This window comes from Panicum hallii, chromosome 2 (assembly GCF_002211085.1).
Source record: "Panicum hallii strain FIL2 chromosome 2, PHallii_v3.1, whole genome shotgun sequence".
Classification (NCBI taxonomy): domain Eukaryota; kingdom Viridiplantae; phylum Streptophyta; class Magnoliopsida; order Poales; family Poaceae; genus Panicum; species Panicum hallii.
In genome coordinates, this window is record NC_038043.1 from 34781823 (window position 1) to 34799085 (window position 17263).

At 42.7% G+C, this 17263-nt stretch overlaps 3 protein-coding genes across 3 annotated transcripts; all 3 read right to left on the reverse strand.

The window, feature by feature from the left end:
• Positions 1-3705: 3705 nt before the first annotated feature.
• Positions 3706-6013, reverse strand: LOC112880289 (uncharacterized protein At3g52155, chloroplastic-like). The gene is made up of 5 exons (XM_025944838.1): positions 5628-6013; positions 5246-5345; positions 4270-4449; positions 4013-4130; positions 3706-3906 (listed from the first exon to the last, which is right to left on the reverse strand). Exons 1-5 carry the CDS (start codon positions 5887-5889, stop codon positions 3850-3852), a joined length of 717 nt encoding a protein of 238 aa, XP_025800623.1. The 5' UTR covers positions 5890-6013; the 3' UTR covers positions 3706-3849.
• Positions 6014-6567: 554 nt separating this feature from the next.
• On the reverse strand, positions 6568-11822 carry LOC112880290 (ycf20-like protein). The gene is made up of 2 exons (XM_025944839.1): positions 11473-11822; positions 6568-7354 (listed from the first exon to the last, which is right to left on the reverse strand). The coding sequence occupies exons 1-2, from the start codon at positions 11628-11630 to the stop codon at positions 6913-6915; spliced, it is 600 nt and encodes a 199-aa protein (XP_025800624.1). The 5' UTR covers positions 11631-11822; the 3' UTR covers positions 6568-6912.
• Positions 11823-12671: 849 nt separating this feature from the next.
• LOC112883338 (ycf20-like protein) lies at positions 12672-14149 on the reverse strand. The gene is made up of 2 exons (XM_025948622.1): positions 13834-14149; positions 12672-13492 (listed from the first exon to the last, which is right to left on the reverse strand). The coding sequence occupies exons 1-2, from the start codon at positions 13989-13991 to the stop codon at positions 13051-13053; spliced, it is 600 nt and encodes a 199-aa protein (XP_025804407.1). The 5' UTR covers positions 13992-14149; the 3' UTR covers positions 12672-13050.
• Positions 14150-17263: the final 3114 nt, after the last annotated feature.

The following is a 17263-nucleotide window of genomic DNA, read 5'->3' on the forward strand; positions in this document are numbered from 1 at the left end:
GGGCAAAATAAATATTAGTTTGAAATCTTTAAACAAGCTGATGTTTGTACTGGAAGTAGTTCCTTTGTAGTAACGGCCCTCGCTAATGTGTGAAATCCATTATCATGGGACCCACGCGTCAGTAGGAAGAGTCCTCTTGCAATTACTGCAGAAGACTCACCATTACCAGCTGATGCGGAATTTTTTAATGCCACGGTTTTTCAAAACTGCAATTTCAGACCTAAAAAGCGTATGGAGAAGTTACTTGACCTCGATCATAACGCGTACAGTAGGAGTGAAATACTGAATATTTTAACGTGAGGTTTGCTTGGAGAACTTTTAAGATACGGTCCAATTTAATCCGAGCCGTAAATATTTTAATCGATAAATGTCATAATTGGTCAACCCGTTTCCGACATCCTTAGGCATGTCAGTCAGCACATCTAAAGCTGATAAGCCGATGCATAAGGTAATTAACATAGTTAAGTATGCCGCATGTCTGCCGAACGTGTTTCCTGTTCAACGGGAGTCGGGACAGGGGGTACCCATTCCCTTTATGCCTTCGCGCTTGTTTTGGCAGACGGCTCCTGACTGACGCCGAGGGAGGGGGGTTGCTTACGATGCCCAACCTGGAGCAGGCTTGTCCCTCCAGTAACGATGACTGTTATGGGGTAAAGCGCACCGGCGTAGGCATGATCGGCCATATCTGACGGGTTGCTAGTGACACATTCAGTGTACCCACCGCTGGCATCTCCGGTTCTCCTTTTATTGAGAGTAAAGGTTACCATTTCATTGATTAAATTGATCATCACAGAGGGAAGACTGAGAAACTCTGGTGCTACATGGAACCATACAGATTTAGAGAGCTGATCGGCAGATCTAGTAAGTACATGAACTACCTCATTACATCATTTGTTTAGATGAATAAAAGAGAAAACAACAGTAGAAGCACTCGCCGCTTTCTTGATATCCTGAGTGATGATTCCCGTATAGGAGCGATCAGTGGCTTGTGATCGGAGCTTCTTAATCAAAGAGAGACAATCCGTCGCCATTACGACCTGCTTATATGGGAGCCTAGAAACGAAGAGAATTGCTCGCCCGAAAGCAATAGCCTCCGCTAATTCAGGATTTGTGATCTTATCAATGCCCTGCCTGCACGCAGCTAGAAACTCCCCTCTATGGTTTGTGATCACAATACCCAATCCCATTCGATTAGTTTTCTTAAACAATGCTGCATCTACATTCATCATAACCTATCTTACCGGCAGGTGGTTCCCGATGTTTAGGCTTAAGGAGTCACACTTGTTGGGAGCGACAGGTTCATACATATGCAACAGCACCATATCCACATATGCCAACGTTTTTTCAACTATACAGTGTGGATGCACTTCATTTTCACCATTTCGAACAGCATTTCTAGTTTCATCATTTTCACAAGGATAATGGCCTCTCTATCTGAACAATTACCAAAAGTTTCAAAAATCCAGTGTCGGGGGGTGTTCCAAAGGGTTTGGGCAATCTCCAGAAGCCACATCTTTTCTTCAATTCCTTCCAAATTTCCATGATATATTGACAAGTGAGAAAGGTATGTTCCACAATTCTGTCTCTCCCACAATGACAGCAAAGATCATAAGCTGGGATGTTTCTGATTCTAAGCTTCTGTCCAGTTGGGAAGCAATTATGTGCGAATCGCCACAAAACAATTTTCATCTTGGGTGGAGCTTTGATACCCCATAGATGTTTCCATTCTTTTGCAGACCACACCTGATCCGATGATTCTCCCTTGCCCATGCCACTAGCCTTTAGATGTACAGCATCACTTTTGGCCATGATATATGCAGATTTCACAGGCTAGGACACATAATCAGGAACCTGGTTGTGGCTCAGAGAAATATTTAGAATGCGCTCAGCATCAGCAGGCCTAAAGCATATACGTATTAGCTCCTCATTCCACTGCCTAGATGATTCATCAATTAGAGCATTCAACTTAAGGTCATCACGCATCTGCACCATAGGATGAATTGGAAGACAAGACATATGAGGGATTCATTTATCCTTCATAATTCTGATTTCTTTTCCATTGCCCACTCGCCAAAGGATGCCTCGTTCCAAAAGACTCTTGCCAACCATCAAGCTTCGCCACGTAAAAGAACTCGACCTTGTGGGAACTTAATCTGTGAAGGGGCATTTTGGATAGTACCTCCCTTCAAGAATCTTTGCACACAGAGAATCAGGTTCTGTCATCAACCGCCAACATTGTCTTCCAAGCATTGCTTGATTGAAAATTTTCATATCTCTAAAACCCATTCCTCCCATGAATTTTGGAGTTGTCAACCAATTCTAAGATTGCCAATGCATTTTCTTTTTCCTCCCTCAAAACCCCACCAATGGTTTGAAACTATTGCTCTCATCTTTTCACAGATGCCATCAGGAAGCTGAAAACAACTCATAGCATAATTGCTATGGCCTCTGATTTAAGCATAATTTCCTTTCCTGGTCTAGACAAAGGCTTGTCACTCCATGCTTGGACACGTTTCCACATATTTTCTGAAATGAAGTTGACTCATTCTTGATTTGCCCACAAAGGATGGCATGCCAAGATAAGTGGACTGGAGTGCTTCATTATGCACATTCAGAGAGTCCATTACCTTCTGTTTAATATCAGCCGGGCAGCAGTGCCCAAAGTACAGGGATGATTTCTGCAGATTAATCCTTTGGCCCAACCCCAAACTATATGTCTGCAAAACATATCTCAAGGTGTTAACACATTTTTCATTTGCGCGTGTAAAGAAAATACTGTCATCTGCAAATAGAAGATGTGATATAGCCGGTCCCGAGACATCATTTCTTGCCCCTTTTAGACGACCAGCTTGTTCTTCCTTCTTCAGTAAACATGAGGGGCCTTCAGCATAGAGCAAAAACAAATAAGGAGTGATAGGATCTCCTTGCCTCAAAACCTCTTGTTGGTATAAACGGACTGGTGGGCTCGAAGGTATCACCACACCAGGGAGGCCTTGAGACTAGTGGGTCCTGCTTCGTCCTTGATGCCGTGGCGGCCTGCCGCTTCGAAGTCCTTTACTCAGGGTACTGTGGCCCTTATATTGTTGACAATATCATTGAACCAATTACCAACTTTAGATCCAGGGGCGAAGCCAGATCAGGAGAGCACCGGGATCTTGTGCAAAAGAGGGGGATATCATAATGAACTATAAACAACTAGATACAATAATTTGTCACTGATTTCTTCAAAATTCGTCGGGGTCAGCGGACTCCAATAGCAAAGCTCAGCTTCGCCCCTTTCATGGCGTTTGGAACAAAAATCGAGCAAATAAAACATCCACTTGAAGCCAAAGGAAAATTTCCTGCGGATGGAGAGTATAAAGTTCTCGTCATAATGATACCGAAGGCAAAAAAGAAAGGAAAAAAAAAGCAGAGCATAGAATCAAGGAAGCACTTGCTTTTCATCCCGTGCAATTGCATTGTGATGGGCTGATGGCCATGCCTCAATTTGGAAACTCCAATGTGCGTTCTAATGCTTATTAGTTGGACTAAGCATTCGTCACTTTGTGCCGGCAGCAGCAGCAGAAGCAACCTCCATCGACATAGCAGTAACCGTCCTGCTAATTGGAACTTTGTGCTGTTTTGTTTCATTCGTATACATAGTCACTTAGTTTCTAATTATGTTTTCTTGATCATCTTTTGAAGAAGTGACACTGACAGAGCCCATGGACCGTGGAAAAATGCATTAATCTCATCTATCTATCCACGTTAATACCTTCAGTGACATGTAAGAAAAGAGCTACATACAGGCCACGGGGCAAAATCAGAATTAAGCTACAAAAATTACATCTCCCTTTTAGTTACAACAATTCATGGCTTTACAATTCCATGAAGCTTCCATCCCCCAAGACCAGCCAGAGAAAAAGCCTGCATACCATGTCGTGTAGGAATTTAGTAAATCAGCTGAATTAAACAAAAACTATGGAGGAAAAAGGGTGAAAAGAAGACTAATTTGCAACAAATCTAAACTAACCTCAACCCATGATTTCCCTGCAGCTTCTAGCAGCGCCGCATTACATGTCTCAAGAACAACTGAATCACCAGAAAACATAGAGGCTGCTTCCTCCCATCCTTTATTATGACCCATGCACCTGAGTAATTATCCTAAAGAAGTGTCATGATATGTCTAGCAATGAGGTATCAAGCACAGGCCTTAAAGTGAATATGATAGAAACTTGAAGCATAAATCAAGAACAAATGATAATGAACAAAAACTTGCAGGCGACTCACATGACGGTTAATATCTCGTCGCTCGAATATTCACAGATTGCCTTTTGTAAATGCTCTGCAGTTTGGCCATCCATCGCTGCAATTGAGTAGAAACTTGGGATGAAGTGTACCACTGCTTGAGACAATCCCTGAACATGTTCTTGCAGGATCTTAAGAGTTTCCTTTGTGCGCATTGCATCACTGTGTAGAAAGAGATTTATCAACAATAACATGAATAACATATTCTATTACTATGCATATTAGTTAATCAAATTATATGACTATTTGATCATCTTTATTTTCCAAAGACACTAAACAAACAGGTTAGAATGTGCAAATAATGTTTGGCTCTGAGAAAGAATTCATCAAAAAAACAAGACAACAGTGAAATGGAGGAATTGAAAAGTCTCTACATATTCATTCTGTTAAAACAGATTAACACAAAAAAGGAAATAGTATAATAAATCTCATGAGCAACAGTATATGAGCCTGGCTCCATGAAAGAAATAACACATGAGCAGAAAAACAAGATGACATGTGTAATAGAACAGTCTTGCAGTTCATTCTGCTTAAACATGTTGGTGCCAAAAGGAAACTGAAGTGCAACAATTCATTTGATGACGCTTACATATTCAAACATATGAACACCAAATCTATATGTAAGAAAGTGCAGGATCTACCCCATCCCTTGGGGAAGAAAGGAGAGAGAATAATGAAACAACTAAAGCAGAAGCTACAATATAACAATCGTGATCCAAGTAAGACACGCTACACCAAAATTGCATATTAAGGAAAGAAAAATAGAAAACCGAAACCCGCTTGCAAAAATAAAATGAAAAAGAAAAAAGAAATGCAAAAGCATTCAGTTAGATAACAGAGACAATGTTTCACATGCAACCAAATTGCATCTTTAAGCTTCCATACTTTATGGGCACCATATTCGTATTGTAAAGCCATGATAATCCATGCATACACTGTTACACACATAGGAACACACCTGCACAGGATAAGCTCGGGTATCCACCCCATCTGTTGGAGTTTATTAGAAACGCTGATTGCGTCAGCTCTCCCAGCCTTGCTTAGAGGTCTGTCATGATCTGACATTAGGACACATATTAAACCCTGTTCTCCAGAAAGAAATGCAAGAGGCCAGCAATCACAAAGGAAACACATATCGGTTTTTAGCAATGGATTCCCTTGTTCGCAGAATTACCAATTCAACCTAATATCAACAATAGTGTATCTCGGTTAAATGGTAAACGTATCCGAACAATGAGCTATATGATTTCAGCAATGCTCCTTCCTATCCAATTGAAGGTGAATTGACAGACAAGCTCTTGGAACCCTCGAGCGCCCAGCCAATCTGGCGCAGCACGTACCTCTGGTGGAGCGTCCCCCGGCGGCGCTCTCCCCGTGGCGGAGGAGGATGAGGCGGCGGCGCGGCGTCGTGGAGGGCCCGCCCGCGACCGCCGGCTCCGCTGAGGCCGCCGGCGCCTCGACGGAGACGGAGACGGAGCGGGCGACGGCCCGAGGCGGGCGGCGGGCGGGCGGCGCGCGGGGGGAAGAGGAGAGGAGGAGGCGCGGGGCCGAGGAGCAGGAGCGGGAGAGCAGTGCGGGAAGAGGAGGAGCTGGAGCTCTCATCTTCCGGTGGCTATGGGTTGGCTTGATTTGGCTGCTGACATGGGATTGCCACGGGAGGGAGAAAGGATAGGTCAGGTCTGGCACTCAGGGAGGTTGTTGCTCTCCCCGCTTGTTTCTACAAGCCGCTCGTGCACTCTAGATTATGCCAATTTTGTCAATCTTCTTCTCTTTTGTACTACTTTTTCTGATGAAATTTGTTCATGCCATATATAAACTGTTAAAAAAATCGATAGCAATAGTTGCGAGCTCTGCTAATTCATTCAGAAATCAGAGAGAAACCACACACACGGGTAGCTCAAGGAGACAATATTGATGCCTGCAACATAGCAAATTAGGAGGTAGTAGAAAATATACTCCCCGTTTAATAGTATAACCAAGTGACCATGAAATCTATAAATACTAATGACTTGGAAAATGCTTCACAGATGACTCATTTGTAACACCGTACAGCTGAATGAATTGATCCCATTTGATCATACCCAAGTGAGTTGAACTGTTTGAGCTGTACAAACAGGTTACATTACATGGGTAACATCACTCGATGATTTGAGCACTTCTAAACCTCAAAGGAGTGGAAAGCAAAAATACTCTTAGCTGCGAACGAACTAAAAGAAATTAGTACCCAACTCATCACAGGTTCACATGCATACAAAGCGAAAATACTCTCCACGAAAAGCATTCTCGGAATACAACAAATGCACATTAGATTAGGGTTAAAAATGACATGGAAGTTAAGAACAACTACATCATATTTACGCTTTACAGGCCAAATAATGCTTAGCAGCTTGCAACATTTATAAAAAAAAACCCAACAATATCTGCTCCAAACGTCTCTATCAACTTTGAAGAAATCAAATAGCTTAACCAGCAGCCGTATCTTCCAGAATTTGAGCACAATATATTGACATTAAAATTTGAGGAATGAGCAACGGCTATCACGGAACCAATATCCTGGTGTAATCATCATCCCAGTATACCAGCAACTTTACTTGTAGGCAGATAACAGAACATGATCATGTATACTCAGCTACCCAGCTTGAAGGCATCCACGAAAAGGCCTAGACATACACCAGCTTTCCAGTAGTTCACCATTGAAATCCATGATTGAAGCCTGCCAGGAGGCCTGGCGATTGGTTTTCTGTACATAAGCATGCCAATTCCCTCAATGGCGGCCACTACAACACCAGCAACAAGAACATCCCAGTCTCCAGTCTGCCCTAGTATTGTTGCCAACGCGTTTGCTGTGTAGAAGCCAAGAAGGATAAGGAATATTTTTGTGGGGGACTTGGTTCTGGCAGAGTTCAGCTTTTCAAGCAGCTCCCTTCCAGCAGCTTGGATGAGTCTGCCCAGCCTCGTCCTACCAAGGAAGCCACTGTCCTCATCAAAGTCTTGGCCATCAGTGTTTGATGGCCCACCAGTTTCCAAAGCAAAGGCTGGCCTCCATCTGCAGTTTTTCCTCTGGTAACTAGAACAAACTACAGATATCAGACCATGGTACCAAAGTTTCTGAGGGGCAGAGATAAAGAATTCTCCACAACAATATGAAAATAGACCATACTCCTTTTTTTTGTTTCAATCACGTTTGACAAACCTTTGGTGCTAAAGCTAACTAGCCAGTAATAAAATAAGACCCAATTAATTGGGTATCTGGCTATATTCCATCTGCCTTTGTAACTGAAATTATACTCTGTTCAAAGATATATTATACATTTAAACTTCATGAAAAGAGCATACTTTGATGACTTTGACCACTAATACATATAATTGTTTCAATTGACCATGTGATAATGATACCAATAATCTTGAATAGTGCTTCCATGATTTGGCTATCCCTCAAACTAATTGCCATGATGTTGGTGATTTATGGTTGAAACTTGTAATTTGCTACAAACTAGATAACCAAGGCATCAATGGCTTTCAACTCTTATGGTCAAAAGTGATCTATCTTTTTGTGTAGAAATAGATTGGTTGTATTGTTTTCATTTCATTTGCCTAACTTTTTAAGCATGTCAAAGCCTATCCCAACTTTATTGTGACCAAAAGGCTTTATTGTTAACTGATTTCATAATATAACTTAGATACAAAGGAAAAGGCCAAATCAATGACAAATCCACCTTTTGACGAAAGATGTTACTATTAATTAAAGATGCCCACTGAAGATCACTACTCTGATCTTCTATTACTAATGGAACATAGAGGAAGGTATTTGACTATTATTTGAAGTGTCATTTGTCTCCTACTTCAAACATACAAAACGAGACGTTATTCCGCTTGCCTGTTTCTCGAGCCTCAGATTCAGATCGAACGGTTGAGGTCGTCCAATAGCGTCGGGTTTTCAGAAAAACCCTCAAAAGTTTCCGAAATAAACCGCAGGCCACTCTCCCTCCATCTCCCAACCTCCCCGACCAGCGACAGACTCTCCCGGTCTACCCGAGTACCTGGCTCCCAGCAAAAAAAAAAAATCCCGATCTGCTCCGACGCTCCCCCTCCCTCTCCCCAACCAGCGACGCCGGACGCCCTCCGCTCCCTGGCTCCCCCTCCCTCTCCCAACCAGTGCTTGTCCCGGTCCCAATCCACACTGCTCGCCATGAGTTGATTGACGGGGCAGGCAGGGGCACTGATCCAGTTGATTGACGAGTTAGGTGGGGACGCTGGTGCCTAACCAGGGCGAGATTGTGCCGCGCGCTGCGGCTCGGTATGGCCATGGCGGAGCACGCATGGAGGCGACACGGGCCACTACCGAGTCACGTGCCGCTCCCCACTCAATGGCCCTGTTTGTTTCAGCTTATGGCTAATTTTGAAGGCTCAATTCTTAGAAATCCAAAAGTCAGATGACTCTCAGAATGAATCGAGAATCCATAATTAGCTGGATTCTTGATTCTCGATTCTAGAGATCATCCAATTTTTGGATTTCCCAAAATCGAGCCTTCAAAATCGGCCATACGCTGAAACAAACGGGGCCAATAACTGATGGGATCACTGCCATGTTCTCTCTCTCCCCACCAAACCCTTGCTGTCCCGATATGATGATGGCGCCACCGGCGACGTGGGCAGCCGGCCTACGGCTCCGTTGCAATAGGTGCCGACACCAGTTAATTCTTGAACCGCCTTCACCATCCCCAAGAAGGCTAGGAGCCCAGCCGTCTCCCACCTACTCCTGTCCATGGCCGTTGCTTTTCGCACGCGCGTGGTGACCGGGGTTGAGGTGTGCGGTGACAGCGGCTGCATCCCTTCTTTGGCAAGACCACAGTCGTTGCCTCCCCGAGCATGGACGGCGACCTCCCTGTCCTGCCATCCCTCACCAATGGGAGCAGCTCCACAAGTGTGCACATCAGGATAAGGTTCGCGAGTTAGCTTCCTTCATATGTATTTTTATGCTCCACCTAGTTAGGTTGCTTCTTTTAGCATTTTATCATGCCCTCTCGAATGATAACCAAATATAGTTAGTTTCATCCGCGAAACAAATTATTCTAGCTCTATAACTTAGCTATAACTTGCGAAAGGGCCTGTAGCCTAGTGGTTACAAGAGTCTCAGTAGCACCTCAGGTCCTGGGTTCGACTCCCCGTGGGAGCGAATATTCTAGGATTTAACGGCGTTGTGCTTTCAGTGGTACACGACGTTCCCGTCAACAGCAAGGCACCTATGGTGACTTTGTCAATCTCGAGAATCTGTCGGCTCAGTCTCTCGGAGGTGCTCATAGGGGTAGGGTTGTGTGCGTGTATTCATGGGGATGAGTGTGCGTACGTGTTTGTGAGCGTCTGCGTCTGTACTGTGTTTCTCAAAAAAAAACTTAGCTGTAACTTGAATGTTCCACAACAAAACTCAGGTGCAGACTGTAATGGTTCTGGTAACCCTGTTACGTGAGGGCCTTTCTGGCTATCAGTTATGTAACAGTAAATTCACATTTTTGTACTAAAGTAACAGATTCATGAGTGCTTATGATTCAAGGTAGATGTTCGAAAAGCAAAATTGCACGATACTTTATTACATTTGCATGTTCATCTGGCACATGAAGGTATCTCTGTTCAATTAGAGTGATCATTCGATCATCTCTGAATATCACTGTACTGCAAAACAATAGAAAGAATTACAATTTATGCATCTTTCTTCGGCTTACATGTGAATAACTAATATAAAAGAAAAACTTGTGGAGTGGAGAGATTGCAAGAAAAGACATGGAGTAGAAAGAATTACAGTGTATGCATCCTTTTTTCTCCTCGTATGGTAAATTCATGAGCTTAGGGGACTCATTCAACGCAAGGGCCCAAACTCTGCAACTTTGGCGAATGGAGATTACAAGATCGTATACAGGTGGTATGGCTCAGCAGTTCTGTTTAGTACTGCTGTTTGTTTCATAGGTTATGCTGTGTTTTGCGATATCTGCTTACATTGAGATATTGGCCCGCTATTTTGGCAGTGTGAGTGCTTCTGTATTCTTTCTCAAAAATAAGGATTCATGTTCTCATGTCACTTTTTGACTGTTTTCTCTTTAACTTATTTAGATATTTGAAATAGATTTGATATTGAACTCCACAAGGTAATCTCTGATGCTTATTAAGACCTGGGATTGGACATAGTCACCGGCAGCTTTGTGCTAGCTTCTTATCATGCTTATGGGTGCATAATCATGTACATCAGTGCAGATTTTCCATTTATGCAGGCCACTCTCATAGCCCATGAGCTTCAAGAATCTAGCAAGAAGAATGTTGCAATACTTATTGCTGCTTAGGTATGCAGCTTGACATTTGACTAACTTATCCTTTTCTATTTCCTTGGGAATCAACTATTTTTCGTGATTAGTTTGCAGTGTACAATGTGGGGAATGAGATTTTGTTTGTTTTGTTGTTTTCCCTGCACTTCAGTTCTTTTATGATTCAGTAGAGGATGCTTGAATAGTATATATGCTAACACCTTTGCTGTGCCAACTGACCTCTTTTCTGTCTCCAATTATTGATTTATAAAAACTTGTCCATGGATTAAGACACAGAACCTGCTTCATTCCCTAGGACACACACGTCGAGGACTGTGGTTAAACACAGATACCATGCTGTGCTTTACTGCTATTAGAAGTGCATGATCTTTTGTCCTAATAACAAATTTCTTTCTGAAATGTGAATTGTGCAAGATTCATTAGTCGAGGCTGCTAAAGAGGAAGCCAGCTCCATAATCAAAGTAACATATATATTGCTGAGGCTACAAAATAAAATTCTACACCACTCTAATGCCTGCCCCTTTGCTCTATGGTGTCGTTGCTGTACAAAATTTAATGAATTGCACGGCTCCGTCTACTCTGTTCATTATGAATACGGCTCTCAATAGTCAAGACTCCAGGTTATAATGTTCTAGATTACTCGAGCATAGTTGTAAATCCATGCTGTTATGAATGCCAAAAATAGCATATTAGTTGGAGTCATCTAAGTTTCAAGTGTGATTGTCTATCAACAAATCTGTTAAGCCAGGGGATTATTAATTCGGTGTGGCATCAAATCAATCGAGTGATGGGGGCACAGTTGTTCAAGTGAAGGTTTGAAACCAGAGCTGACAGAGGACCACCATCAGAAGGAGAGCTATCGAGAAGTCACCTGAGATCCCTTCCGCTATTCTCCTTGGTCGGCCGCAGGAAGCATGCTGCTTGGCGGAAGGGGACGCAGCACCGCGCCGGCGGGGAGCCCCCGCCCCCGCAGAGCCCACCGGACGTCGCCCGCGGAGCGAAGGGCGGGGCCCCAGGCCGCAGTAGCATGGGCGGCGCGCGCGGGGCAGCTGCTCCGTGCCGAGGTCCGAGCGGACGCGGCGGCGCGAGGGGTGCGGACTGCGAAGGAGACGAAGAGGGAGGGGAGGAGCGAGCCTCTGCCTCTCACTGGCCTGCGGGCTGTGGCTTCGAGCCTCTTCCTCTCACGAGCCTTCTGCGGGCTCTCTCAGCCTCGCTCGGCTTCCAGGTTCTGCTTCAGCGTGGCTGCGTGGGAAAATATAGTAAATAGAGCATAAAATTAATATATTAATCGTGCTTACGATCAGCAGTACAAGAGCAAGACTATCGTATGATTTAGCTAAATCTATAATTAATTCAGTTATTTATTTGTTCCAAGCTTCTTTTATTTATTAGTTATATTTTTATTTTATAATTGTGGGGCAATATTCATACATGGTTTAATAAATATGTTATTAATATTTAACTATTTTCTAGAATTCTTACCTTTTATTTAGTCAATCTTTATTCTTGTTTAAACCTTACATATTATTTATTTTATAATATACTTGCTGCGTATCAACCATATTATTTATTTTTATAATATACCTGTGAAGATTTGTGGATTCGTTGCTACAATAAATGCGAGATTGAAACGCTTATTTATTTATTTTCATTGTGAAGTTAGTTTGGTTTGTAATAATTGATTACGGTACTTTATCATATTACTTCTGTTATTCACTTTCGTTGTCATATGTGTGCAATTTTAATCCTACGCATATATAATTTATTGCTTGATTTATGAGGGTGTGACAAGTTAACGAGAAGAGAAATGCTTCGATACAACCCATTTGCATTACAACTGAATGAATGGATCCCATTTGATAATACCCAAGTGAGTTGAACTGTTTGAGCTGTACAAACAGGTTACATTACATGTGTAACATCACTCGATGATTTGAGCACTTCCAAAACTAAAAGGAGAGGAAAGCCGGAAAGAGAAAATACTCTTAGCTACAAACTAATTAAATGAAATTAGTACCCAACTCATCATTCATCACAGGTTCACATGCACAAACTATTACAAAGCGAAAATATTCTCTACGAAAGAAATACATCAGCATTACTTTTATTTTTCTCCCAATACAACAAATGCATATTAGATAAGGGTTCAATGACATGGATGTTAAGAACAACTACATCATATCTACACTTTACAGGCCAAATAATGCTTAATAGGTTGCAGCACTTGTAAAAAAAAAGAACAATATCTGCTCCAAACATCTCTATCAACTTTGAAGAAATCAAATAGTTTCAACAGCAGCCGTCTCTTCCAGAATTTGAACCCAATGTATCAACATTAAAGTTTGAGCAATGAGCAATGGCTATCGCGGAACCAATCCTGGTGTTATCATGATCCCAGTATACCAACAACATTACTTGTAGGCAGATAACAGAACATGATCATGTATACTCAGCTACCCACCTTGAAGGCATCCACGAAAAGGCCTAGACATACACCAGCTTTCCAGTAGTTCACCATTGAAATCAACGATTGAAGCCTGCCAGGAGGCCTGGCGATTGGTTTTCTGTACATAAGCATGCCAATTCCCTCAATGGCGGCCACTACAACACCAGCAATAAGAACATCCCAGTCTCCAGTCTGCCCTAGTATTGTTGCCAACGCGTTTGCTGTGTAGAAGCCAAGAAGGATAAGGAATATTTTTGTGGGGGTCTTGGTTCTGGCAGAGTTCAGCTTTTCAAGCAGCTCCCTTCCAGCAGCTTGGATGAGTCTGCCCAGCCTCGTCCTACCAAGGAAGCCACTGTCCTCATCAAAGTCTTGGCCATCAGTGTTTGATGGCCCACCAGTTTCCAAAGCAAAGGCTGGCCTCCATCTGCAGTTTTTCCTCCGGTAACTAGGACGAAGTACAGATATCAGCCAATGGTACCAAAGTTTCTGAGGGGCAGAGAAAAAGAATTCTCCACATCAATATGAAAATAGAACCATATTCTTTTTTTTAATCAAACTTTACAAAGCATTGGTGCTAAAGCTAACTAGCCGATAATAAAAGAATACCACAATTAATCCGGTATCTGGCTATTTTTCCATCTGCCTTTGTAACTGAAACTATACTCTGTTCAAAGATATATTACACTTCACAAAAAGAGCATACTTTGATGACACAGTTGTTCAAGTGAAGGTTTGAAACCAGAGCTGACAGAGGACCACCATCAGAAGGAGCTATCGAGAAGTCACCTGAGATCCCTTCCGCTATTCTCCTTGGTCGGCCGCAGGAAGCATGCTGCTTGGCGGAAGGGGACGCAGCACCGCGCCGGCGGGGAGCCCCCGCCCCCGCAGAGCCCACCGGACGGCGCCGGCGGAGCGCAGGGCGGGGCACCACGCCGCAGCAGCATAGTCAGCACGCGCGGGAAGCTGCTCCGTGCCGAGGTCCGAGCAGACGCGACGGCGCGAAGGGGTGCGGAAGGAGGCGACGAGGGAGGGGATGAGCGAGCCTCTCACTTCACTTTCACTGGCCTGCATGATGCATGTAGTTTTGTTTTTTCTGAAAAAATCTGTAAAATAAACTTAATACGGTGTTGCTAGACGTCCGGTGGCAATTTTTTTCATCGAATGTCCATTGCAACATGAAGGAAAAGCGGTTACAATATCAATAATTATCTTTTACAATATTTAAAAATATATATTAAATATAGAAGCTCACTAGTATCCAATTTTATAAGATTTTAGGAAGAAAATTCCCACCGCAACAATTGGAGATGTCTCATGCAATATTTGATCTCAATTGTTTTCCCTCTAGGAACAAGCGCTTTGCAAATCAGATACGGAAACATTCAAGAACACATCATGCAACATCAATAAAAAGCTAACACAACTAAAAATATCACAGGTTGCAACAATTGCAACATAACATCTGCAACATCTCCAAGTATGTACTGCAACATAGCTGACGTTGTGGACGCCTTGGAGCACCGGCGCCCCTCCAACGGCGGCGCGCGACGTGATTTGAGCGGGGGTGAGACGAGGGAAGTAGACAAGTGCTGTAGGGGAGGCGCCTACGGTAATGACGAGGAAAAACGGAGTAAGGGAGGAAGCTGCGAGCGCTGCGCCCGCCGGGAGCGATCAGGCAACAGGCAACGGCGTGCAGGTAGGCGGCTATGAACACTGCCGCCGGTAGGGACGAGTCAATGGTGCGGGAAGGCAGATGTGAGTGCTGCTGCCAGTAGCGTTAGGCCGGCAGCGTGCTATGGATTTGAGAAGGTGGTGTGCTACGGAGGAGGCGCGCCTGCAGGATTATTACCTTCGAGGCGATCGATGCGGGTGGAGGCTATCAACGGTGGGCAGGATTATTACCCAAGTCACGAACCAATATATTGGCAAAGCGTATACGTATATATGGGCTGGCCTGGGAGCACATCCTGAGACGGACCCGCCAACACTGAATCTCTAACTCGAAGATGCTTTATATGGAGGTAAAAAAACCTTGAGAATGTAAATCTTGCATCTGCAGAAAAACTCTGTACCCTTAAAAAGAGCCAGTATACGAACAGACAACTTAATCAAGCTGTGTACATAGCGTGGTCTTTTTTTTCCCATTATTATCTCTTCCCCACCGGCCTTCTGGACATAAGGTGAATCACCTGTTTACTGCAGTATACCTTCATTTTCAAAGTTTAGCGACACGAATGTCAGTGAGATAAGTTCTCAAATAGTTCAATCAAAACATTAGAAGCAGACATTTCCATCCCGCAATTTCAGCACCTAAAAATGCTGTTCTAAACTGAACATCCCACTGTCCTTCGTGATAAAGGATCAGCCACTCCAAGAAAATTTGTAAAGCGAGGAGATGACCGAGTCGCAAGGGGCAGTCGCTTTGCACAACCCCTGACATAACAGATATAAAATTGGAAGAAGAGCAATCCATATACAAAATTTGAGCCCATTGATCAAATTTACTCTGAAGGAGTATCCAAATCCATTAGAATAAAACAAAAGACAGCTTTTTTTGTCTTTTCGAGGGAAAGAACAAAAGACAGCTTTTTTTTTTGGTTTTTCGAGGGAAAGAACAAAAGACAGCTAAATTATTCATTGCCTTTGAATTGAGGAATCTTTTAGACCACCCAAATCATTTGGCCCACACATCCCATTTAAGTCCACCCAGAAAAATCTAAAACCTGATTGCGGACCCTTTTCTTTTATGGACCATGGTTTAAAAAGGAGAAAGAAAAACAATGCAATGCTTATGTAGGTAAACTAGTCCAGCACGGAGGTAGCTAATAAATTTAAACTAATTTACTCCGATCTTACCCAAAACCACTGAAGAACATGGGTCCTGCGCACAGCTTGTAGTATACACGGGCAACCACAAGGTACCAGCTTGTAGCTGAACATACTAGCAATACTTTCATGTAGCTCATACACTATCAGAAACGCGGCCTTTGCCGAATGTCCAGCGCCTTGCCGAGTGCAAAATATCGGGCACTCGGCAAGTGCAGCACTCGGCAAAAGAAAACACACGGTGAACTCCTCCTTTGCCGAGTGCCATACACTAGGCAAAGAAAAACACTCGGCAAAAATTTTTTTGCCTAGTGTCGAGCACTCGGCAAAGGCAGACACTCGGCAAACGAGTGCCAGGACGAACATGCAATTAATGGCGTGAGTCTTTGCCGAGTGCCTAGTCGAAGACACTCGGCAAAGAGGAGTTTTGCCGAGTGCCTAGGCAAGACACTCAGGAAAATATACATATTTTTTTCTTTATTTTGTCTAAAATTTTTTCTATTGTCATCCTACATTCTCCTCAACAACATATGTAATTTAGGTTCATTTATCAAAGTGTTTGCTATATTTCATCAATTTATTTCATTTTATTGAACTCTTGAATAATTCAAATTTGAACTGCGTGGTCATTCGAATAGTGGAACAAATAAATGAAAAATTGTTATTCATGTTAATGAGCCTGCTTTGAGGCCTTATCGAAGAAAGGACCAGAAATTTCAAACCTACTATTCACGAAATATGGCGTCTAAATTGTGTTCAAGTCGTGTTTAAATTGTACAAAAGGCAAATTTGGTCGGAAAATTATGAAACTTGTCGAGATGTCATGTTATCATGTGAGGACACTGTGATAAAATTTTTATAAGATTTTATAAAAGTTTGACATCTACGATGCTTAACACCTAATCAGACTTCACATAAAATCATACACCTCTTTGGAGAACTTCCAATTTGTAAGCATCGTATGTTGTAACTTTCACGAAACCTCGTCAGATTTTTATCACAACTTCCCCAAGTGATATCATTACATCTCGACAAGTTTCATGATTTTCGGACCGTATTTGCTTTTTATATATTTTAAAAACAACTGGACAAGAAGTTCGTCGTCATATTTCGTGGACAACAAGTTTGAAATTTCTGGTTTTTTTCTCGATAAGGTCTCAACGCATGCTTCAATAATGTGAATATCATTTTTTCATTCATTGTTTTTCATTATTCGTGTGACTAGTAGTTCAAATTTTAAAAATTACAAGAAATTCAATAAAATGAAATAAATTTACAAAATATAGCAAACACTTCGAGTAATGGGCACAAATTGCACATACTGTTGCATATAATGTAAGTATCACAACAAAAAAGTTCGGTGCCAAAAAGTAAAAAAAATGAAAATTGT